This window comes from Podarcis gaigeae, assembly GCF_964106915.1.
Source record: "Podarcis gaigeae genome assembly, chromosome: 13".
NCBI lineage: Eukaryota > Metazoa > Chordata > Lepidosauria > Squamata > Lacertidae > Podarcis > Podarcis gaigeae.
In genome coordinates this window covers 10,461,597-10,485,854 of record NC_139689.1, presented here as the reverse complement: position 1 = coordinate 10,485,854, position 24,258 = coordinate 10,461,597, and the positions used below count along the sequence as shown (strand labels likewise).

General features: G+C 46.9%; 2 protein-coding genes across 3 annotated transcripts; one reads left to right on the top strand and one right to left on the bottom strand.

Annotated features, from left to right (window-relative positions):
- Positions 1–6,795: 6,795 nt before the first annotated feature.
- On the bottom strand, positions 6,796–10,643 carry DAD1 (defender against cell death 1). The gene is made up of 3 exons (XM_083707261.1): positions 9,955–10,643; positions 7,806–7,952; positions 6,796–6,968 (listed from the first exon to the last, which is right to left on the bottom strand). The coding sequence occupies exons 1-2, from the start codon at positions 10,196–10,198 to the stop codon at positions 7,822–7,824; spliced, it is 375 nt and encodes a 124-aa protein (XP_083563387.1). The 5' UTR covers positions 10,199–10,643; the 3' UTR covers positions 6,796–6,968; positions 7,806–7,821.
- Positions 9,936–23,996, top strand: ABHD4 (abhydrolase domain containing 4, N-acyl phospholipase B). 2 transcript variants are annotated; one of them, XM_083707006.1, is made up of 7 exons: positions 9,936–10,075; positions 15,526–15,614; positions 17,305–17,680; positions 18,638–18,792; positions 19,998–20,109; positions 20,251–20,437; positions 21,907–23,996. In XM_083707006.1, the coding sequence occupies exons 2-7, from the start codon at positions 15,575–15,577 to the stop codon at positions 21,994–21,996; spliced, it is 960 nt and encodes a 319-aa protein (XP_083563132.1). In that variant the 5' UTR covers positions 9,936–10,075; positions 15,526–15,574; the 3' UTR covers positions 21,997–23,996. The 2 variants fall into 2 exon arrangements, with proteins under 2 accessions (XP_083563132.1, XP_083563131.1); XM_083707005.1 differs by lacking the exon at positions 9,936–10,075 and adding an exon at positions 11,397–11,711.
- The last annotated feature ends 262 nt before the right edge of the window (positions 23,997–24,258 follow it).

Below are 24,258 nucleotides of genomic sequence, written 5' to 3'. Positions count from 1 at the left end.
TATGGATAATTTCCGAATATTCTTTTACCCTTTTACAAGTCCACCACATGTGAAAAAACGTTCCCTCAACCTCATTGCATGTCCGGCACTTATCTGATTCAGTCGTATACATCTTAGCAAGCCTAGTGGGAGTTAAATACCATCTGTAAAACATTTTCAAAGAATAACATGCTGTAAACTTCAAATCATTTTTCCAATTTTTTCCCCAGTGGTTAAAATCGCCTTCACAGTCCTTTATCTGCCTGCAATGCAGTACATATTTTTCTTTAGTGAGAGTTATTGGAATTGAAGCCTGGCTGGGCATTAAGTCAGGTTTTCAGCCCTAAGCCCACATCAAAATGACATGTGTACACTCTTTCACACAAATGCTTGCACATGCGTAGAGATAGCTCTTAAGGTTACTAAAGGGTGGATTTCAGCTGAACACTAGGAACAGCTTCTTAACAATTAGAGGAGTTTGGAAATGAAACCGTTTTTTCAGGCTACGTTCCTTTGGGGGAAATCGTCCATGGGTCATGTGGCAGTGATTGGCAGGGCCAGAGGCAAAAATGGGTGGAGCAACGGATATGAATTTCAGTCACCTTGCATTTAAAGCACATGAGCCCGCCCAAAGAAATGTGGGAACTAAAATGTGTTGAATGGGCTGGGAACTGTATACCTGCAAGGGGTTCAGGATTCTTTGGGGGAACCAATGCGCTTTGTTTTCCATCCAGGCAGCAAGAAGCATTCTTGCAGTTCAGACACAAATTTCAGCCTGACAAGAGACACCCAAGGAGGGTTCTGGAGCAGGGCTGGTGAAGGAGTATAGCTTTGGGTGAGTCCCGAGGGCCAGATAGACAGACCTGGAGGTCCACATTTGGCCTTTGGGCCTGAGCTGTTCCACCCTGGCCTGCAGCTCTGTGATTCCATATCTGATTAGAACTGTCCAATGCACATCAGCAGAGGAGTGAAAATCCAGGTGTCTTCTGGGTTCAGTGTCTGCAGAAGACGTACAAACGGTAGAGCCTGCTGAATCAGGCCAATGGCCCATTGGGTCCAGCATCCTGTTATCCCTGTGGCTAGTGGGAAACTGGCAAGCTTGACCTGGGCAGGAGAGCCCTTTCTCCTCCTGTGATTTACAGTGACTAGTATTAAGAAGCATTGTTCTCTCTGTGGAGACAGAGAAAACCATCGCAGCTGGTAGCCATGTAAGATTCCTATTTGTCTCAGATAATACTTTGATTTATTTTTAAAAAATAACATCACCATCCATCCCATCAGCAAAGTTCTCTCTCCTGCATAGATGAATAATTATCATATTCAGCAGGGCTCTTAGTGGAGGGGGATTTTGGCCAGAGCTGCTTGGCATGGTAATGTTGCAAGACCAAGAGAAGACGGCAAAGCTCCCTCTTGCCCAACTGTTAAGACGCAGAAGAACTATAATAATTATTAATTAGAGTGCCCCAGCCACTCTAGAATCTGTTCCACTGCTTACCTTAAAGTTGGCACTCCTATCCAAGTCCCATGGCTGTTGTGCAATGAATGGGACTTGGGTCATATCCACACCAAACATTTATCTGTCATCTATTACATTTATATCTCCTCCTGAGAGCTCACGGAGGCTCATAGACTTCTCCCCATTTTACTCTGCCAACAACTCAGTGAGGAAGGTTAGGCTGAGAGAGTGTTTGCCTGGTCCAGCAGGCTTCACAACCGAGAGAGGATTTGAAGCTGGGTCTCCCAGGTCCTATTCTAGCACTCTAAGCACCACAGCACACTGGCTCTTTAAAGCACTATTATACGACTTTAACGGCCATGGCTTCACTCAAGGCATCCTGGGAACTGTAGTTTGTTAGGGGGTCACATAACAAGTCCCAGCACCCTTATTTCCCTCAGAGCTACAATTCCCATTTCTCCGGGAAAGGGGATTGTTAAAGCACTCTGGGGATTTTGATTCAATGAAGGGAACAGGGGTCTCCTAACAATTCTCAGGACCCCTAACAAACTACAGTTCCCGGGATGCAGTGGGAGAAGCCATGATTGATAAAGAAGTGTTTTAAATGTATGGTGCAGATACCCTTAACTCATAGTCACATGTTCTACACACGGAATCATCCACAAATAGAATGAACTATTACTGCAAGAAGATCAAACCTGTCCATTCTTAGGGAAATCAGCCCTGAGTGCTCACTGGAGAGACAGTTTCTGAAACTGAGGCTCCAATACTTTGGCCACCTCATGATAAGAGAAGACTCCCTGGAAAAGACCCTGATGTTGGGAAAGATTGATGACACAAGGAAAAGGGGACAACAGAGGAAGAGATGGCTGAACAGTGTTCTTGAAGCTACCAGTATGAGTTGAACCAAACTGCGGGAGGCAGTGGAAGACAGAAGTGCCTGGCATGCTCTGGTCCAGGGGGTCACGAAGAGTCGGACATGACTAAACAACTAAACAACAACAAAGCAGATGTGGACTTATTGTGGGGGTGACTGCAGTTAGCACTAGGGTGCAAGACCGAGAATAACTTGTGCACAGCCAACGGGGGGGGGGGGGGGGAGGCAAGACTTTGATGTTCACCCACCCTAGGTCAAAGACCCACTTTCTTTTAGAAACTTGGACCTCGTGAGCTTATTTTTAGCCTCCTCCAAACAGGTGTCTTCAACCCCTAACCCAGTGACCCTATTTACGTTTTAATTCTCAAAAATAACTTCTCCCCGCCACCCCCAAGCTAGGTACGGCAACAAGGGAGAAAGGCAGCAGGAAGTGGAAACTATTTCAATCCCCTAAATGGGTCAAAGCCAACCAGCTCACTTCCATGACGTCAGAAGCGCGTGGGTTTTTCTGGGTCAGCGTTTGAAGCTCACCCCACAGAAACCGCTTCCTCTCGAAAACAAGGGTTGTTTTCCAGTGAGGTGGGGAGCTTGAAAGAGACGGCACGTGGCAGGGCTCGAGCGGGCGGCCAGGGAGGTGGAGAAAACGTTAGACCGCAAGCGCAGGGTACAAGGTGCTGCGTGGAGTCAAGATGGAGGCTGCAGGTGCAAAGTGGGGGAGGGGGGGTTGAGAAGCAGAGAATAGCTAAGTATATCACTACTCAAGGAGTCTGCAAGGTCTAAGAATAACTTCATGGCTTCTTTAGTTGTGGGCAGGTTGGAAATGAAATCTGGGTCAACTGAAGACCTCCAACACCCTCTTTGAATGGGAGAGTCTGTCAGAGTCAAATCTGAATACTTTTATTTATTAAGACACCTATATATTACCTATCATGCCTCCACTTCAAGGCAACACACATTAATGCATGGATAGGCAAACTAAGGCCCGGGGGCCAGATCCAGCCCAATTGCCTTCTCAATCCGGCCCGCGGACGGTCCGGGAATCAGCATGTTTTTACATGAGTAGAATGTGTCCTTTTATTTAAAATGCCTCTCTGGGTTATTTGTGGGGCCTGCCTGGTATTTTCACAGGAGCAGAATGTGTGCTTTTATTTAAAATGCATCTCTGGGTTATTTGTGGGACATAGGAATTTGTCCCCCCCCCCCAAAAAAAAATATAGTCTGGGCCCCCCCCACAAGGTCTGAGGGACAGTGGACCAGCCCCCTGCTGAAAAAGTTTGCTAAGTCCTGTGATTAATAGGCAAGATGCAAAAATGAAACCAAACCTAAACAGACCAGCTGGTAGAAATACTTTTTTCGTCGCTCCCATATCTATCAACTTGGACAGCTTTAAGAGGACTGGACAGATATATGGAGAACCTATCAATGGCTACCAGCCACGATGGCTATATTCTGAGGGTCTATTGCTTCTGAATACCAGTTGCTGTAAAGAGCAGGAGGGTATGTCTTGTGCTCCGGTCCTGCTTGCTGGATTCCCGCAAGCATCCGATTGGCCACTGAGAGAAGGGGATGCTAAACTAGATGGGACGTTGACCCGATCCAGGCTTTTCCTATGTTTATGTTCTTAATACTTAAAATGCAACAGCAGCCAGCATCAAAAGCCAGCAAAGGAACAGGACATGGTGAACAGGATTATTTTTCTTTTTAAAGTATGCACTCAAATTATATCAGCTGGTGCATGCCAGACCGTGGGGGTTTGGGGAGGAGGGAGGGCCATTCCAGAGTGTGGGCATTAATACAGAAGACACTCTTTGTGGTGGTTGCTAGATAGACACCTGCAGGCTGTGGCACAAGGATGGCCTCTGATTTCCATGACAATCTATGCTGCCTCCAAGGTGACCTAGGTCCAAGCAGTTCAGGTCCTTGAAACCTAAATCTAGCCCAGTATTAAACAAGTTATCAGTGCAGGTTCTTTAGCGATGCTGTTAATAGTCACTCGGTTGCCTCTCTATCCATGTACCAAATATCCAGTTCTGTCCATGCAGTCACTAAAGCCCAAGTGAAATAGGTGCAGATTTCCCAGCTACATATGGTGGGAAGTGTTATTTGGTAGAAAGTGGAAAGATACGGAAGTGTTTATGAAACATGGGTTTTCCTTCCTGCAGTTCTGATATTGGCTAAGGCAGTGTTTCCCAACCTTGTGCCTCCAGATGTTTTTGGCCTACAACTCCCATCATCCCTGACCACTGGTCTTGCTAGCTAGGGATGATGGGAGTTGTAGGCCAAAAACATCTGGAGGCACAAGGTTGGGAAACACTGGGCTAAGGCACCCAGTGGCGTAGCGTGGGTTGTCAGCACCCCTAACCCTAACCCCCAGATGTTGCGCCCGGTGCGGCCGGCCCCCCCTGCACCCCCCACGCTACGCCACCGAAGGCACCAACTATTGGCAACAGCTGTGTTCATCAAGATCAGACTGAGGTTCTATCTGTCCCCAGATTCTCTTTTCCAAGTCGTCAGCCAATGACCCCCAGAAGCCCACTTCAGGGAAATAAAGCCAAAAGCGATCCCCTGCTATCTGCCCCCAGATTTTAGAGTATTCAGAATTATGCTACCTCTGTACAGACGAGATTCCACCTCTGGTGAGGAGTGGATAATGAAAAGCTATTATCAGACCTATCTACCTACTAATTCATCTAGATACTGTTGGGAGACATCTACACCAGTAACCATTTATAGATGGGATATAAGAGTTTGTACCCTATTTTCACTTCTTTGACATTTGTTTTGCATAGTATCTACTGGTCCTGGGACTGGTAATGCACTATGTAGGTTCATCAAGCTATACTCACTAGTTACTAAGAATCCTATTGAACCCAACAGCTATTGAGATTTCAGTTGTAATTGCTTACACTTTTGAGTATGCTGAATTTATGTATCACTTCCCACAACAGCAAGACCCCATTGCAGCTTTTGGGGACTTCTGGTGAAGATGGTGAAAAGCTGCAATTAAGATGGCTAGTGGCCTGTCTTGAGCAACTGACTGATAATTTTTTTATATTCCTCCACACACACACACACACACACTTACCAGAGAGAGAGAACCCACATCTAAACATCATTGGTTTCCTTTACAAGCATAGATCACTGAGGACACAACTCCAAACTGTAAACTGGCCCAAACCAGTCAAGGCAGGAAGTCATATGATGAAGTTGTACAAATCTAGCATATAAATGGGAAATAAGAGCCAAAAGCTTGTATCAATTGGGATGGGTGAATTCTAATATGCCATCCTCTGCATGCATATCCAAGGTGTCATGTTCCTATGGAGACTGTAGCATGTAGTCAGATGGGTGTTTTGTGAATTCTGAATTACTGATCTCAATACAGTTGTGCAAATGCCCATTTACTCTAGTCTTGGAAGGTAGGTTTTTCAAGGTTGCCGGATCCAGACTTAAACAAACATGGGCAAGCGAAAAGTTATGGGCATTGGTGGAATTGTGCTGTCTTGAACTGTGGAAGATTTGTTTTGTTTCCTACAGATCTCAATATACTTTAAGGCAATGCTTTTTTAAAAAAAAATGTTTAGGGGTACTCTCATTTTGACTCAAGAAAATCACCATTTTATAGTTCAAATCAGGAAAAATAAATACATTAAATGGACAAAAGGAGAAAGATTCACAAAATGTTTAGGGGTATGCGTATCCCTGCATTCCCCCCAGAAAAAAAGCACTGCTTTAAGGACTTCTTCTAAATCTACCCTCCCAGTTAACATGAGGTTTGAAGATGCACTTCACAGAATCAGACACAAGATGGCAGCAAAAGATAGTGAAAGAGAAAAATATTGCAAGAACTGTTGAGTAAGAAGTTTCTAATCACCTGGGCCTATACTGGATTTGAGGATTTGGCTCTGTATTATCACTTTCTCTCTCTCTCTCTCCTGCCAGACAAATCTTTCCATTCCAATCATCCTAGTTATAAGGAATCAATATATTGTTACTTCAGTTTAGCAGAGTTCAGGTGATACCCTGTACTCAAAGGTTCCTGGACTGCATCTTACTCACGGGCTTGTCATTTAGTCCACGGCCTGGAAGCAGCTGGTGTGGAGAAGCAGCACCTCAGGAACATGTTCGCACTAAATGATAGTTTGGTTTAAGCTATGGTTTAATGTGTCATGTGAACTATGCCACACACTGCCACAGTGCAATTTTTGTTTAAATCAGTAGGGCTCAAATGACAGAAACAGAGTCCTGGATTAAGGTAATACTTAGCCTGCTGAGGTTAGTTAACACAGAAGTTTTAGGATAGGCTATTTATTTGTTATTCCCAGGACGGATCACAAGGAGTGATCTCCAAAAGAACAATACTCCAATAGGTTCTCCAAGATGGCCTTCATGAGTTTAAAGACACAGGAGAAGGATCTCACCCCAAAGCTCATCAAGGCAGGCCCTCTTCTCCACTTATCACCGAGAGTTAAGATACATGAAATGTAAGAAAAGAGGTTTATTGAAAATCATAGCAAGTGAATGCAATGGCCATATGCTTCAGGGAACATTCCCATCCCTACTGCCACCACGGAACGTATTCAGAGTCTGCGATGTGTGGTGTGATGCCTGTTCAGTGGAATGCTGGGTTTTCAGCAAACAAGACAAATCCAGGACCTACAAGAAGGAAAGAAAAAAGTGAAGAGCTTTTATCGTGGAGGCTGCAAGAAATTGAGGACTTATATTGTATACCAAACACACTGTGTTGCAAATGAAACACACATACAAGTCAAATACTATCAGTCTCAACGTCAAACTGGAATTTTAAATGATTGGTAGCCACTAAACTCAGCCACATGTTAATCTTCTCTTTGGTGAAAAGCCCACCCAATGCTCAGATCCATAATGACTTATCGCCTTTTCAGTCAGTGCTCAGGAACAGGGCTTTACAATCAAGAGTATAAAACTAAAGTTATGCCCGAAGTCCACACTTTATTTACTTATTTATTTATTGATAAGACAAATAGTGTGTGTACCTTTACAAATATGGACTTCTAACATTGGTTCAGTGTGAAAGGCTATACGCTGAGAACACCATCAAGCTGTGACTTCACTGACTCAAGACAAATTCAAGACAATATTCCAGGGGATTCTCTAAGATGTTCACGAGCTGAAAAGACACAGAAGGAGAGGATCTCACCCCAGGCCCCACTAAGGCAGACCCTCTTCTCCACCTGTCATTGAGACTCTCTGACCTTATTTGTATAATGAGGTTCAGCTGTAAGAAGTCATGATAGGAATGAAAACTATACCAAAGTAGTAGAGAATACTCAGGGCACTTCTAAGCATTTTTTCTAACCTACACTAGTACACAATTTCTAAGTGCTAAGTCTTGAATCTTACCTGGGAAATCTACCACCTAAATAAGAGATGAATGTAAGGATGGCATCAGCCAATATTTTGACTCCCAAGTCTTCCCTTCTAAAATCATATACCCTGACCAGGTATACATACCTCCGAGTCTTCAGTATCAGCCCACAAAGTTGATGACTACAAGATGCAGGATAGTGCTGGCAAAGAGGAAGTCAGCAAAGGCTCGCTCTGGTGAGATCCCCTGAAATTCTCCTTTGTTCTGTGGGTTGATCTGGATCCTCAAACAAACTTGAGAGGGAGAGAGAAGAAAAACCAAACTGTAATGGATTGCTAGAAGAAAATGCAGCACATCACACTAAACAGCGGATCAAGCTTTAAAGAATGACCATAACCTCATACTTCAATTTAAGAACCACAGAGTGAGTCTATGGATCCTTGCCATCAGTTATCTATTCTGGCAAGAACCTTTGCCCTTTTGAGTTTAGAAAATAAATCTCCCAGACCTGCTTTTATAGTAGGAACAGTCATCACACATCACTCCCCTCCACCCTCGGGGCTCTGACATGTTTTCTTGGCAGGCAGGCGGGACCTGTACTTTGTAAAGCACATCAGTGCTCTGATGCCCAGGTATTGTATTTTTGGATATATAAGATGGCAGCTTCCTCCTGCACAATGCCGACGCTTCCATCACCATCAGAAATACATCCAGGGGAGGCAAGTGACGGGCAGTAGCATTCACACCATGTGCCCAGCACCCAGTAAGGCCAGGTAGGTGCCTTGGTGGGCATGGGAATGAGCCATTCTGGGCCCACTGGCAGGTGTGCTGACCCCCAACGTTAGTCCTGGGGCTGAGTCACAACCATGACCATGGGGTAAGAGGCTCCAAATAGGGCGGCTCACTAATCTGGATGAGATGCTTAACAGGAGGGATGGGAACTACCTCTCTTTCAAATCAGAACCAGTGAAGGTCCTGTGTAAGTGTCTGGAGGCGGTTGGAGGATGGATGGTGGCTAACAGATTGATGTTGAATCCTGACAAGACGTAAGTACTGTTTTGGGGAGACAGGAGGCGGGTGGGTGTGGAGACTCCCTGGTCCTGAATGGGGTAACTGTGCCCCTGAAGGACCAGGTGCGTAGCCCGGGAGTCATTTTGGATTCACAGCTGTCCATGGAGGCACAGGTTAAATCCGTGTCCAGGGCAGCTGCTTACCAGCTCCATCTGGTACACAGGCTGAGACCCTATCTGCCCACGGACTGCATTGCCAGAGTGGTGCATGCTGTGGTTATCTCCCGCTTGGACTACTGCAATACGCTCTATGTGGGGCTACCTTTGAAGGTGACCCGGAAACTGCAACTAATTCAGAATGCGGCAGCCAGACTGGTGACTGGGAGCAGCCGCCGAGACCATATAACACCGGTATTGAAAGACCTAGATTGGCTCCCAGTACATTTCCAAGCACAATTCAAAGTGTTGGTGCTGACAGTTAAAGACCTAAATGGCCTCGGTTCAGTATACCTGAAGGAGAGTCTCCACCCCCATCGTTCTGCCCGGACACTGAGATCCAGTGCCGAGGGCCTTCTGGCGGTTCCCTCACCGCGAGAGGCCAAGTTACAGGGAACCAGGCAGAAGGCCTTCTTGGTAGTGGCACCCGCCCTGTGGAACACCCTCCCACCAGATGTCAAAGAGAACAACTACTACTAGACTTTTAGAAGACATCTGACGGCAGCCCTGTTTAGGGAAGCTTTTAATGTTTGATGCATTAATGTATTTTAATATTTTGTTGGAAGCCGCCCAGAGTGGCTCGGGAAACACAGCCAGATGGGCAGGGTATAAATAATAAATTGTTATTATTACTCCTGCAGATGCTGCACGAGTCCCTAAAGTAATTGCTTATATAGGCAGGGGCTGATGGGAGTTGTAGTCCTGCTTGAAGAAAGACCCAGAGGAGAGCATAGGTGGGAGTCACTAGCATGGCCCCCCTCCCCTCCCACGCACACTCCGCAGTTGCCATGGCAATCGTCAGAACCCCGCCCTGTTCCTTGTCTCCATTAGCTGAACAGCGCCGTTGCCACGACGACGCAGAACCTTCGCGGCCCCCCCCACCCCTAAAGGCTAAGTTTCTACGTCACCACATGGAACCCCCGCGACGTTGCCATGTGAACATCCCCCCTCCCTCACGGAAAGACAGTTAGTAGGCTGACCCGGCGACCGTTGCACACGTCCCCCCTCACTTAAATTTAAAAAGCAACGGCTTCGCGTTCGAAGCTGCCAAGTCAAAGAGCGTCCTCACCGCCCAGGATGAAGCTCCCCACGGCGGAGATGAAGCCCGACAGGAAGGAGTTGAAAGGGAAGGTGCCGACGCCGAGGCAGTAGCCGAACTGCAGCGCTCCCGTGAGCATGACGTAGAGCAGGTAGGCGTCCAGCACCTTCAGGCGGCTCGGCGTTCCGCTGCTATACTCGGCTAGGAAACGCCGCACTACCGAGCCCACCGAGCTCGCTCCGGCCCCGGACGACCCAGAAGCTGCGCCTGACATTGCGACGGAGAGGGTGTCACACAACTTGAATTAAAGAAAAAATAAAAATGAGGTGGCCGGAAGCGGGTAAACGCTTCCCGTGTCAGTATGGGGCAAGGCGCATGCGCAGAGGCGGTATAGTCCCTACTACGCATGCGTGTTGTGCATTTCAGGTGCTGAAAGGGCAATTCTAGAATGGGCTGATTCGTGCGCATGCGTTGCGCATGAGCGGCTGCAAGAGGGCAGCGCAGGCGCACAATCGGATTGGAAACTATCACGGACTTTTTCCTGGTAGGGGCTATTGCGCATGTGTAGTACACTCATCCTTACAGATAAGCTTCTGGTTCAAGGGAGAAATTAAAATGAAAAAATGAAAAGAGCAAAACTAGCAGCAGTAGTATGCTATTAAGGGTCTATTAATTTGCGCTGCAGGCATCCGATTTAAGGAGAGAATTCAATGCGCATGCGTTTGTTCAACTGGCAGTTAGGAGAGGGTGTCATATAGGTTACATAGCATGTCATTGCGCATGCGCAATCGGAACTCCCTGCTTCCAGCCTCACGGTAACGAAAGTAAACAGTCTTGGCTTTGCAAGCTGCAGCTTGAAAGAAAGGCGCTTTGCACACCATTATAGCTTACCATTCTATAGCATGCCGCTTTCCACCCCATAATTATACCCTCAAACGCCCCATGCTACTAACAGCATAGGTTACCCAATACAATTACAAATGCCCTATGCAGCCATTTCAAAATTACCTTAGAATTCGTGGTGGATGGAAGTAGCAGCCCCTAAAAGAAAAGGAGGCAATGCCCCTCTCCTTGTGTTCAGAAACTCTCCTGGCCAACAACCCTGAGGACCATTTTTAATTATGAGCGGGGAAAGAATAGTGGACATTTAATAAATGCAGAATACAATAATTTGACAATGTCGCATCATAAGGGATGAAAGAAAAAACGTGATTTCAATAAACGAATGCATGCAAGAAAGCATTAGCGTTGACACCGAAAACTAGTCCGCGGGTGCAGGATCGAATACTGTCCTTTTTCCTCCTAACTGGGACCCACACTACGAACGCTTTCCCCTCCCAACACTTGCAAGTTCTCTTTTCGCTATTGCGCAGAAAAAAACTCCCCATTATTTCCCCCTTTTTCTAATCCTGCCCCTCCTCCCCGCAGCCATCAATCACCCCGCTAGACTCCTCCCCTCTTTATGATGCCTCCGCCCACATCGGGGGGGGAAAAGAGCCCGCCCTCTTGTTCTCTCTTTCAGTCCAATCTACCCGGCAAGCGGAGGGAGTCCAGGGAGGGCTGCTGCGCTCTCTTTTGGAGAATCCCTCCCGCCCCCCTTATATAACCCAGCAGGAAGGTTATACAACTGGCCTCACCCACACCTCCCCGCCAACCCCAAGCCATTCATAAAATATGAACCACGCCCCCAAGTTCTAGTTCCACCCCTTCCTTACGCACGCCTTTCCTCACCAGCTGTTGTGATGTTTTCCTTCTTGGGAAGTAATGGAGGAAGACCTTGAGCAGTCGTGAGTTCACTGGGATATTTCCGGGTCGCGGAGCCAATCAGTCATAGATTAATTTAATTTTGCTGCTTTAATACAGATCCTGGTTCTGGAGGGAACGGGAGAGGGGATAAAGGTTTGAAACGGGGTGGTTGTTAATGTAGGCCCTACAGTGTACGGAGTTGTGCATTTCACTCGCTCCTACAGGTGGTTTCGGGTCCGATGTGCTTTGTTGTGTGGGTTGTTGGCTAAGCACTCTTTTGGCTCAGCACTTGGAAGGAGTTAAAGAGACCTGCTGATGGAAGCGTTGCTCTGGATTCTGCTGAGGTGGAAGGTGTTATGATCTGTCACCAAGATACCGTCCTTAGAAAGGGATGAGGCAGGCTGGGTTTGCAAAGAAGCTGGCAGGGGAAGAAGGAAGAAAAGGCAGACCAGAATCTGTATAAGGCTTAAGGCTAAACCTGCCTTTCCTCCTAAGGCAAATGGGTGCTCAGGAGAAACTAGGTGTGGTGGGCAGGCAAAAGACCCTCCCAATGGCAAGGGAGGAAGGATTTAACAGGGGAAGATACTGAGGGAATCAGGCCTGTGAGATGAAATTATAGCCTGCAAGCCAAGGGGAAGTGTGTGAAAAGAAGGAGGGGGATTAATTTCCAGGAGTTCATAAATTAACTTTCCCACCAAATCATAATTAAACTATGAAACTCGTTTCCACAGGAGGCAGAGATGACCATGAACTTAAATGGCTTTTAAAGAGCATTAGACAAATTCGTGGAGGAGAGGGCTATCAAACGCTACTAACCATAATAGCTTTGCTCTGCTTCCACAGAAATGCTTCTGAATGCCAGTTGCTGTAAAACAAAAGAGGGAGGAGTCCTCTTGCTCTTGGGCCCTGCCTGTGGGTTTCCTACAAGCATCTGCTTGGCCAGCATGAGACCCAGGATGCTGGACTAGATGGGGCATTGGCCTGATCTTACATTCATATGAATTGAAAAGCAGAATATAAATCTACTCCAGGCCGCATGAACTGTTTTCTGCACTAGAGTTTCTAGCTGGCATGTGTGAAGTCCAGACTGCATGTGAGCATGAATACAGTGCCCTCTCTGCTAGCTAAGCATAACATCCCTCCCTCCCACATAGAACTAAGTAACGAGGCTTGCAGCATTTTAGGCAGAGTTTCAAGGTCTTGGCAAGAGACAGACTGTTATTCATAATTCCAGAGGCAGTGATGTTTAAGTTCTAAATGAGAGGTGCTGGAATTCAAAGTTGGTATGAAAACAAATCTCTCTCTCTTCCAATCCTAACTAGGTGGGGTGGGGCTATTCAGTGGTGAAGGGAAAAAAATCCTCTGCATGTGTTCAGAGTTTCTTGCATCTTAATGTGGCTTTACATAGTCTGGGGTTAGGCACTGGGTTCTTGAACTGATTTTGAAGGGGAGCAGTTGCCCAGGCAACAAGAGAAGCAAACACCTCTGAACTCCAGACGCTGAAGAAATATCCATTGTGCCCAGATACAATTATTAGCTGTGGTGCTATTGGAAGGAAGCAGACTTGCCTGGTGTTAGGGAAAGGCTTTGGAATGGCTACTAGTTTTACTTGGCCTTACAATTAAACCCTTCCAGAGTGTGTCTCTGTGTGTAGGTCTGTGCTGTCTCTAATTCAAGGCACCAGGTGGTTGTGAGTTGGAAGTGATTCAGCAGAAAAGGAGAGTGACTAGGCAATTTGTCTAGCTGTCCTTATCATTGCATCATAACAGTAGAGCCTTGTTCTCCCAAGCTTCCCCTCCACCCAGGACTAGGAAAGCAGCCAATGTCTTTTCAATGTAACCATTTTCCATTCCCACAAAGACTCTGCAGGGGGTGTGAGTGGGGCTCTTTGGCGATTGACCCAGTGCTTGCGATGACTCTAAATGTGCTGATGTGTGCTATATGTTAGTTAGTGTTGTTATCAACTTCCTTGGCTGAAGTTTGGAAAGGGAGGACCCTTACCTCTCCACTGCTTCTTTGCAAACTGAGCTCCCATAACTAGAATTTTGATAGTGGGGTTTATGTGGAAATCCAGGGGGCAGGAGATGAAATGGCAGAAACTTAAATGCGAGTACAGTAGTTCAGTGTTTCCCAACCTTGGGCCTCCAGCTGTTTTTGAACTACAATTCCCATCATCCCTGACCACTGGTCTTGCTAGCTAGGGATGATGGGAGTTGTAGGCCAAAAACATCTGGAGGCCCAAGGTTGGGAAACACTGCAGTAGTTTAATCTCTCCCACCCCCCTCTGTCCACTGCAAACTGTTAAGAGAGGGAGGCAGACAGGCACTGAAAACTGCCTATCTGATCACATGACTCTGGTTTTAGGGGATCTTGTCACTCACAGGATCATGGAACGGACTCTGATACCACCATAAGGATAAAGTTCAGCATTTATACAACATACTGGAAGCTTCATTGCATGTTGGAATAGAGGAAGCTGCCTCATGCTGAGTCAGTCCAACTAGTGCAGTACAGTCATACCTCGGAAGTCAAACACCTTGCAAGTCAAACGTTTAGGCTCCCGAATGCCACAAACCTGTAAGTGAGTGTTCCGGTTTGCGAACGTTCTGTGGAACCCGAACGTCCGACACCAGTCGAAAGCCATGCCTTGGTTTCCAGGCGTTTTGAACAGACTTCCGGAACGGATTCCGTTCGACTTCCGAGGTACGACTATATTGTCTACACTGACCAGCAGCTACTTTCCAGGATTCCAGGCAAGGCCCTCTCCCTGGGATCTTCTGCATGAAAAGCAGATGCTCTACCACTGAGTTAAAGACCTTCCCCCAAAATTTGATGATGGCGTACACATTATTCCTTACAACAGTCCCACAAGCTTGGCTGGTATTATCTAATAGTGTTTTTATTCTAGAGTGTCAGGCTAGGACCATGGAGACCCAGGTTTAATCCACACTCTGCTGTGACCGTCATGGGCTGCCGTTCCCTAAGTGAAACAAAAAGATGCAAGTGGCTAGTCTTCAGGCTGTCGTGAAAACTGTGTGTGCTTCAAAACTGAAAAGCACTGCTAGGATATTGGCGGGTTTTCAGCGATTTCAAGGATAGGTGTGTCAGTATCCTGCAGAACCTGTATTATCACCCTTGCAGTGAGAAAGGGAGGCTAAGGGAAAAGGTATTGCCTTTGGGCCACTAAGTGAGTTCAGGGCTGATTTTACTTAGGGATTTCCCAGCCCATTATTAAGCGTATTTACTTAGGTATTAACTCACTTTGCCCTTAGTGGAACCTAGGTTCATAATGTAGGGTGGCAGCCTTGTGGAATCACAGAATTGTAGAGTTGGAAAGAGACCCCAAGGGTCATCTAGTCCGACCCCTTGCAATGCAGGATTCTCAACTAAAGCATCCAGGACAGAAGGCTATCTAACCTTTGCTTTGAAACTTCCATGTGGCAGCCCTTTCTGTTCATGTTCAATATTTGTGTGTGGAGTTATTTGCATTGCATCAGCTCTCGCTTTCGGGAAGTGAAAGCTTTGCATTTTGCTGAGAAAAACAAGGTGGCCCATCAGGAGTGACGCCTAGAAACATGGTAGCATTTCCTCTGGGTGCTTTTTGGGAAAATTTGAACAAATCCCTTCTCTTTGTGCAATAGAGACCCTAGTTATTCAAGGGCTTTTTCCTGCTCTTATCAAGTCATATTCTCTTCCAAAGATCACAGAGTTGCAAAAGCTTGCTATTGGAAGCAGCTGTTTATCATTGACCCCCTTCGACGTCTTCCTTTTCCTTTCTTCTCCCAACCCCTTTGCTCTCCCTTTCTGCCTGCCTCTGCCCACCCATAACTCAACAAAACTATATCCCTTCCACAGGACCCAAGGCTGGCTAGGGGGCTGGCTGCCTGCCTGGCGTCCCACCTCCATGTCCCACCTCAAGAACGTGGAAGCTCGGATCCTGCAGTGTAAGTAAAGGAGGGCTTGAGGAGCATCCTCTTTCTCCTTTGTCCAAAATAGAGGCGCTAACCAATATCCTATAAGATCTGCCCAAAGACCCATTTGGTCCAGCATCCTGTTCGCACAGCAGCCATCCAGAGTCCTATGGGAAGCCCCACAAGCAGAACCTGAGCACAACAGCACACTCCCCTCTGACAGTGTAGGGAGAACAGAGTCATCAGGGTTGGTAGCCATTGATAACCTTGCCCACTAGGAATTTTGTCCTCTTTTGAAGCTGTCCTAAGTTGGCAGCCGTCACTACCTCTGGTTGGCAACGATTTCCATGGTTTAGTGATGTGCTGCAAGAAGAAGTGCTTCCTTTTGTTTGTCCACAGTCCTCCAACATTCAGCTTCATTGAATGACCAAGACAGAGAGAGAGAGAGAAACCTTCCAGAGAAGTTGCCAGGAAAAAATTGCCATGGCTCCATAATAATCTTAGTTGGCAAATAACAATTAGCGGGTGAAGTTTCTGTGGTTTAATTAAGATCCACCAAGAAGTGGAAGGGTTTTGTTTCTTACCTTGAGCATCAGTTTTAGGGTGTCTACACCTGGCACCCCAAGGCTCCCTGTGGTTGCCTGCCCAGGGCTTCCCCGGTATTTTCCCCTGGCCCAGCACTCTTGAGCAAAGCCAGGTGGTTGGGCCTAAGGTGCCATTTTTATTTCCCACAATGCTCCTCGTGTACTTGCTCATGAGTTGTATTAGCAGTTGCATAATAGAACAAACATATAAAACAGTTCTGAGCCAATTTTAAAAGCAGGTGAAAACACTTCCAAGCAAAAACAACTCAGTATAGATTTACCAGAGTAAAAGAGTTGGGTCTCTTAACAATTGCCTAACTGTCAGATAAAGAGGTGTGACTTCAGCATACATTGGAAGCTGTGTAATGAAGATCCTAGATGCACCTCTGTGGGGCAGGAGCTCCTCAGCTTATAGGTTACTGCAGAGAGAGCCACACTTCTGAGCGTGGCTGTCAAGAGAACCCTCTCTGTCAACGTACAGCGTATAATACCTGGTAGTATTGTGATCCTGAATATGAAGATTTCCCCCCTAGATCTTACTGCTCGTAATGAGCCACCGCCTACTTAAAGAAATCTTGATTGCTTAATCAGGTGAGTTTTAATGGATCAATCAGTTTATACATGCATGCATTTGCAGAGCACACAGACAAATGCTTTTTGGAGGAAGAAAAGCTTTCTTTTGTCGAAGCTTCTTGGGTAGAAGAAGAATTTAACGGAGTGGGGTGAGAGAAATAGGAATGCCTCTTCTAAAACAGATCTCTGCTGTGTGATTGTGACCTGAACTGGTATTTGAAAATTGCCATGGGCACCTTGCTAATCGGTCAGAAGCCTAACTGATGAGTTGACTAAATCTTTAAGGTAGACCTTTTAGATAGACGAGATTTGTAAGGAGGGACCTGAAGACAACAGCCATCTTTCTGGACGATTGGCCATGCTGGGTGGGACTGATGATAGTTGGAACCCACAGTTTCCCCTATATCCGGGGTACATCTTTCCTCCCATCAAATCCCTTTCTGCAGCCATTAGTGCTAGTGTGCCTCGCAACATCTGACAGACCCTGGACCCCATGATATGTACTGGGTTTTTTGGGATCCTGGGTAATAGATGCTTACCTTCCCCTTTCTCTCTCCCATCTTCAGGCCTCCAGAACCGATTTGTGGCCCGATACGTCTCCCTCCCAAACCATGCCAAGATCTGGACCGTATCACTGTCTCCGGAACGGGGCAAGGGGCGCACCCCCCTGGTGATGGTGCATGGCTTTGGTGGGGGCATCGGACTCTGGATCCTCAACCTAGACTCGCTGAGCCAACGTCGCCCTCTCCACGCCTTCGACCTCCTGGGGTTTGGCCGCAGTTCCCGGCCCCCCTTTCCCCGGGATGCCCAGGGGGCCGAAGAGGAGTTTGTGAACTCCATTGAGGCCTGGCGTCGGGAGATGGGCATCCCCAGCATGATTTTGCTCGGCCATAGTCTTGGTGGCTTCCTGGCAGCCTCCTACAGCTTGCAGTATCCAGAGAGGTACGTTTTGTGGCTTTAGGCAGGGATGATGGGAATTGCACAGGTAGGTCTTACAGAAGTTCCAGAAAGATCCTAAGGCTAGGACAGCAGAGAGTCTGTAGTATTGTCATAATTTCTAGTGGAATAGACCTGCCCGTAATGCCTGTCTTTCTGCCCTTCCCATCTAAGTCAAGCATATAGATGTTATTAAGAAGCTGGCCTCCCTGGAGGTACTTAATTAGGTACCTAAGTAGGCTCTTAGGATGAACATTGGATGGTATAGCCTTTGCTGGTTTGTACCACTTGAGAATTTAGGTGTGGGAAATCAGATACTCAACTAAGTATCATAAATGAATGATCCTCGTATATAGTAAGCTAGCATATCAGAGAGAAGATCTTCCTAGCATGCTACTTTTCCAACATGCAGAGTTTTTAGAGTGGCGAATTATTATTTTCTTTAGCAGTCAGCTGGATTTGTGACCTGTGTTAGAAACTGAGATATGAAAACTAGGAGCTAAATGACACCATAAACCTGGGTTATGGGCACAACAATGGAATGTCTAGGTGCTCTTTAAAATAAGAATACAAAGCTGAAAACGAATGAACTGCAGCTAAAATCTTATGCTCATTTTTGGCATGGTCTAGTCCTTCTCCTGCCCAGTCCTCTAATAATCTTAAGAGGGTCTCTTCTCCAGTCTTCAGAGAGTAGCTGAAAGTGGGGAAGCAGAAAAAGGTCCTCCTTTCATTTCTCTCTGCAGTTTTAGTCTGAAATCTTAGGCACAGTACTGCATCCAGAGCCCAGAAACTGCTTGTGCTTATGGAATTCCCAGGTGCAAAATGTGCCTAGATTAAACATTGGGGATTTTGAACACTGTTTGTGACTGGCCTCTGTGCACATGTACCCTGAAGTAAATCCCACTGACTTCAGTGGTGTAGGATTGCAGCCTTAGGCGGCTTTTCATGCCTTTCCTGACCCAGGGTGAAACATCTGATCCTTGTGGACCCCTGGGGCTTCCCCATGCGTCCGTCTGACCCGGCTCAGATCCGCGCCCCTCCAACCTGGGTCAAGGCTGTGGCGACGGTGCTGGGACGGTCCAACCCTCTGGCTGTGCTTCGAGCTGCTGGGCCCTGGGGTGAGTGAAATTGGCAAGAAGATTACATGGAGAGTGCTGGGAGAATAAGCAGCGGGATGTGCCGGAATTGTCACTTGTTCATAGTAGAAGTGGTCGAGCTTCTTATCCCTGTTGTTGAAAGTTGCTGCGGCAAGTGGTACCTGCAACAGAAATGTTATAGGTGAAATACTTCTGTCAATGGTGACAGCCAGCCATACCCACTTTCATGATACTCCATTGCATTCCATTCTCCCTGGTTTTCTGGATCCCCCCCACCCCAATTAGTTAGCATTCTATTGCCACCGTACATTCTCAGTCCTCATTGGGCTATTTTACTCTGCCTTTGATTATTTCTATTTTTCCTTAAAACATTTTTTTATACTTCTGTAAATCTTTGGGTTTCCCCAAGCCTGTTGCTAGCATGCATTTTGGCTACTTAAGGATCCATGCTCAAAGAATTCTGTTTTCTGGTATTTAGAAAAAGTGAATTCCCTTCCTGGAATGCTTCATGCATCTGATGAAGTGGATTATCCATCGCAAAAGCTTAAGCCATAGCACATTTATTGATCTTTAAAGTGCCACAAGACTCTCTTGTTCTGAGCTGTTTCTACCTCTCTTCCTGAATATTCCCAAATTGGGTGACCCTAATATCTAATATTTAAACAAGTGGGAGAAAAGCTCTTTTCACTTTCTCCATTCCATGCAAACCTTCCTTTACTTATCTTTTTTCCCCCTCCTTCCCCTCCCCCTTGTTTTTTTAAAGCAAACAATCCCAGAAGACCAGTCCTATAGATATGGGTGGGGGGGACATAATCCCAAGTGCATATGGGTAGGTTGAGATTGCATGGATGACAAAAACATTTGCCCTAGGACTTGAATCCAGGACACCTAAACCCATATCTCACACGCTTGTGGGTTGACCTCAAATGAGGCATCACCCACCTCCCTTAGCACTTCCATCTGTAAAATGGGCAGAGCTGTGTTTGGAGATAAACGCGGAGAGGAAGCGGTTCTCAGAGGAAGTCACTTGGGATGGCAGGTCTTTTGGAGATGTAAACAATGACGTTTTGAGATCTGCAGTCCTGCTCGTGGACCCTTGGCAAAGAGGAAGGCTGCTACCCAACTTGAAAAGAGAAATTCATTCATCGCTATGTTTTTATTTTTTATTGGAAGCTCAGGGAAAAGTTTGATGAGAACCTACTGACTGCATCCACCCTTTCCTCCAGGGCCTGGGCTAGTGCAGCGCTTCCGTCCAGACTTCAAGCAGAAGTTTGCCGATTTCTTTGATGACGATACCATCTCAGAGTACATCTACCACTGCAATGCCCAGACACCCAGGTGAGAACCTCCACTGTTTCACATCCTCTGTCAGAGGCAGAATGCCTCGGAATACCAGCTGCTGTGGGGAATGTGCTCCAGTCCATGTTCCTGTCTCTATTAACTCTACTGCGTTTCCATCCATGCGCTCCCCCATTGCAGTGGCGAGGCTGGGTTCAAGGCCATGTCGGAGGCGTTTGGTTGGGCCCGGCGCCCCATGTTGGAACGCATCCACCTGGTGCGTCGCGACTTGCCGATCACTCTCATCTACGGTGCCAATTCCTGGATTGATACCAGCACCGGGGAGAAGGTCAAGATCCTGCGGCCGGGGAGCTACGTCTGCGACATGGTAGGAACTTTGGCACATAGAATGGGGAGCAGAGCATGATCGTAGTTGTCGTTGCATTGGATGTTCCAGTGTGGGAATGGGTGCCTAAGTGGAGAATCCTCTAGCCTAAAATCCTCAGCATTTATGCAATTCAGATTTCCCCATCCCTATGACTTAGGGGGAAAACGTGGCCAAATTCTAGTGACGGTCAGGAGCTAAAGAGGACTGAGCATAGACTTAGAATTCCAGTTTTCAACATATGTGCATAGGAGAATGAATCAGTGGTATCCTGGCTCTGGGCCTCCCGCCCGCCCATAATTAGGCACTGGAATCCTTCTTCATAGTGATTTCCCCCCATTCAATGACATATGATGTTTTAACTTCTTCAGCTGCCCTGAAGACCTTGCGGTCAAAAAGCCAGCTAGAAGCACTTCTGATGTGTAACTCCAAAATGGTTTTGCTCGAGGCATCTCAGTAGAGCACTTTGATGTGTCAGGGTTGGTTGGGGGGTGCGGGGAAGCTGTCCTGTTTCATATCAGTCAGATATGCAGGGCCCTAAGCTCGACTCATGCACAGTGAGGCAGTCCATGAGTGGACCAATAGCAGCATCATAAGGGAAGACCAACGTCACACACAGCAGAGAAGGCCAAAGGCAGTCAGGATTCAAAAGTGCAGAGATATTCACAGGGGTCAGTAGCACAAGAGTAGGAATCAGGAACAGGAAGCCAGTTACACACAGCTAAGGAGCTGTGGTGTTAAGCAATAAACCCTCTGGGTTTGAGTGCTCATGTAGCCTGAAGGCTCTGACTCAGGTGCAAATGGTTAGCCCAGACTTAAAGCTTTATTGCTCTCAAAGAGACACCTTGTTCTTGAAGGCCCCTTATTCACGGGGAGGTTGGTTCTTCTGGATCTTTTTTTAAATTTCATATTCTTTATTGGAAAAAAAAGAAGTACATGCAGTCATACCTTGGTTCTTGAACACCTTGGTATTCGTATGTTTTGGCTCCTGAACACCCAAAACCTGGAACTTAGTTTTCCGGTTTTCAAAAGTTTTTCAGAAGCCGAATGTCCGATGCAGCTTCTTTTTGAGTGCAGGAAGCTCTTGCAGCCAATTGGAAGCTGCACCTTGGTTTTTGAACGTTTCGGAAGTCGAACAGACTACATTCAAGAATCAAAGTACGACTGTAATTATAAGTGCACAGTGTAAGATGATACACAAAGAAGAAAAAGAAACAGCACCCATGTAGAAAACAAAAAACAGAACCAAAAAATAAAAATAAGAAAGTTTATTATTGTAGATAACCACCCCTTAACCTAAGACAGTATTTATAAAAATAAATTCCAAATATTGTTAGATTTGTCCATGGCGAGTCCGCGTCTGTACGCAACTTGTACCTCTGGACTTTGAGGGGCGTGCTTTGTTGACGGGCAGCTGCCTGAAGCTGGGGCGTATTTCTGTCTCCCCTTCTGATTCTCCCCCTTGCCCTCAGGCTATTCCGGGTGCCTCCCACCACGTCTATGCCGACCAACCCCATGCCTTCAACGCAGCTGTGGCAGAGATCTGCGACTCTGTTGACTGACCGCCCGTGACCCAGAAGAGCTGGTGCGACGCACACAAGACACACAACGCACACGCAAGACATCGCTCGTGCGCCCCGAGAAGCGGGGACGCCAGCTCCTCAAGATGGCCGCAAGCTGATCTTGGAGGATACCTTCCCCCCCTTCCCAGATTTGTCCCTGAATCTTCATTCTAACTAAAGGTTGCAGGCCGCCTGCTTTGGGTTAATCGAAGCTCCAATCTTTTTATTTTCCCCTAATTTCATGTGCCTCCTGGTGTGCTTTATCCTGCCTCCCTCCTCCAAGACATTCCTCTTTCTGTGCTGCAACAGGATTGTCCTCCTCTGCTACCTCACCCACCTTTCCGACCCCCTTGGCTGTTGGTTCTTCCCTTCCATTTTGTTTTTGCAACGCCATCCACAATATTTGCATGCTGGAAAGCTTTTATTTTCTTTTTTAAAAATATTTTCTGTTGCAACCACTGATGTCACATTGGGGTAACATTTGCTTATACCTGCACTCTCTCTCAGGCCGGTGGTTAAATGTGGAGACTGTTTTTCTCCCTGCCAGAGATGGTATTGCTGATCTGGTCAGTCAAGGCTACTTGGTTTATAAAGCTGGAGGGAATACGGTTATATTTCCCTTTGGCAGATGCCACTTTTAACCTCACCTAAATCAAGAAGACAGCCAGGATTGGAGGGGAATTGGGATATGTGTTCCCATTGCCCCTTTTTCTTTAAGGGGGCGCCATTCTGTACCGATATCCACTTGAATGGTCATTGGCTATGGGAGAGGGCTGTGGCCATGTCTGCTCACCAATAGGAGAGCACAATCAGGGTGTGCACATCAAGGGAGTCTGGGCCTGTCGTGGGTGGCCATGCGATGCTCCTGGCATGATGCAAAGACAGCAACTCGAGGCAGTCCTAAATCAGGACAGTATACTGAGTTTGGGAAGTGGGGATAGGGCTAAGACCTCCAGCCACATCAGATGGGATCTAGAAAGAAGGGGGGGCCAGTTGTGTCTTGAGCATGATCTGCCGGCCCCACTGCATCCTCCCTGATGCTGGGGGAGAATCAGATCACTAGAACAAGGAAACGATAGGTTGTCCTTCTAAAGGAAGACCTTTTTAGCACTTTTGTGGCAGGGAGGGGAGGCTGAAAACAGCCCAGCATCTTCCATCAAACCCAGAGCAGGCCAGTATTTGAAGCTGTTCGTATCCCTCGGCCACAACCATTTCTGCAATCTCATGATATTCACAAACTCTGTTTTTGTTGTTTGTGAATTGGCCTTTTATTTTTTTTGCAGGGGCGGAGAAATTTCATATTTTAAGAAAGCTTGAAAATCCTGATATAACCTCAGAAGTGTTTGGTTTATGTACCGTTGTCCAACTCGGACGGCAGCAGCAATCAAAAATTGCCTAGAGAGGGAGAGAGAGAGAGAGAGAGAGAGCAAGCAGGGTTGGCTTTCTCAGCGCAAGGGTTTTGGGAATCGCTCCTGCTCTGCTCTCTCACTTGCCCCACCTAGTGGTGGAAAACAGGCAACGAAGGCACCTAGTGGCGCACGTTGTGTGACCATTTACCCCATGTGATGGGTTCCTGCCTGCAAAAGATGCTCCTTTCTCTCAGACACTTACATGTCCACAATCCCTACTAACTGCCATCTTGGTGGGAGGGAAGAAAGAACCCCATGTTGCCTGCTTTCCTATTCCTTTTCTATTTTTGCTGAGATAGCTGTCTCAAACTCGCCCCCGAACTCCCCTGCTGCATGAGGCAATGGCTGAGGTGGGGGAGATGCACTTACTGAAAGGGCAAAAATAAAAGAATCTATCCCGTCTCCTTAGGCCCATTGGGAGCTGTGGCCTTCTAGTAGCGCATGCGTGTGTAACCTGCTCGGTGGTGCCATGTTAACGTTATCTGTGGGAGGTTGTTCCTAATCGCCTGCCGGTGCTTTGTATAGAATTCACCTCGGTTTGTACTAAATTTTGTATGTTTAGTAAAGTAAAACAAAAGTGTTGTTTTGAAAGAGGCCGTGTCATTTCTCTGCGTTTCGCAATCCTTGCACCCCTTTTCTCTGCCGTTCCTTCATGTCCCATGTTTTTCTCTGAGGCATGAAGAAGAAGAAGAGTTTGGATTTCATATACCGCCTTTCACTCCCCTTAAGGAGTCTCAAAGCGGCTAACATTCTCCTTTCCCTTCCTCCAACACAACAAACACTCTGTGAGGTGAGTGGGGCTAAGAGACTTCAGAGAAGTGTGACTAGCCCAAGGTCACCCAGCAGCTGCATG

Coding starts and splice junctions, on each gene's coding strand:
- DAD1 (XM_083707261.1), bottom strand. CDS start 10,198: ATGTCAGGCGCAGCTTCTGGGTCGTCCGGGGCCGGAGCGAGCTCGGTG. Junction 7,953..9,954: donor GGGGAGCTTCATCCTGGGCG/GTGAGGACGCTC, acceptor CTCCCTCTCAAG/TTTGTTTGAGGATCCAGATC.
- ABHD4 (XM_083707005.1), top strand. CDS start 11,689: ATGGAGGAAGACCTTGAGCAGTC. Junction 15,615..17,304: donor GGAAGCTCGGATCCTGCAGT/GTAAGTAAAGGA, acceptor TCCCATCTTCAG/GCCTCCAGAACCGATTTGTG. Junction 20,110..20,250: donor TGCAATGCCCAGACACCCAG/GTGAGAACCTCC, acceptor CCCCCATTGCAG/TGGCGAGGCTGGGTTCAAGG.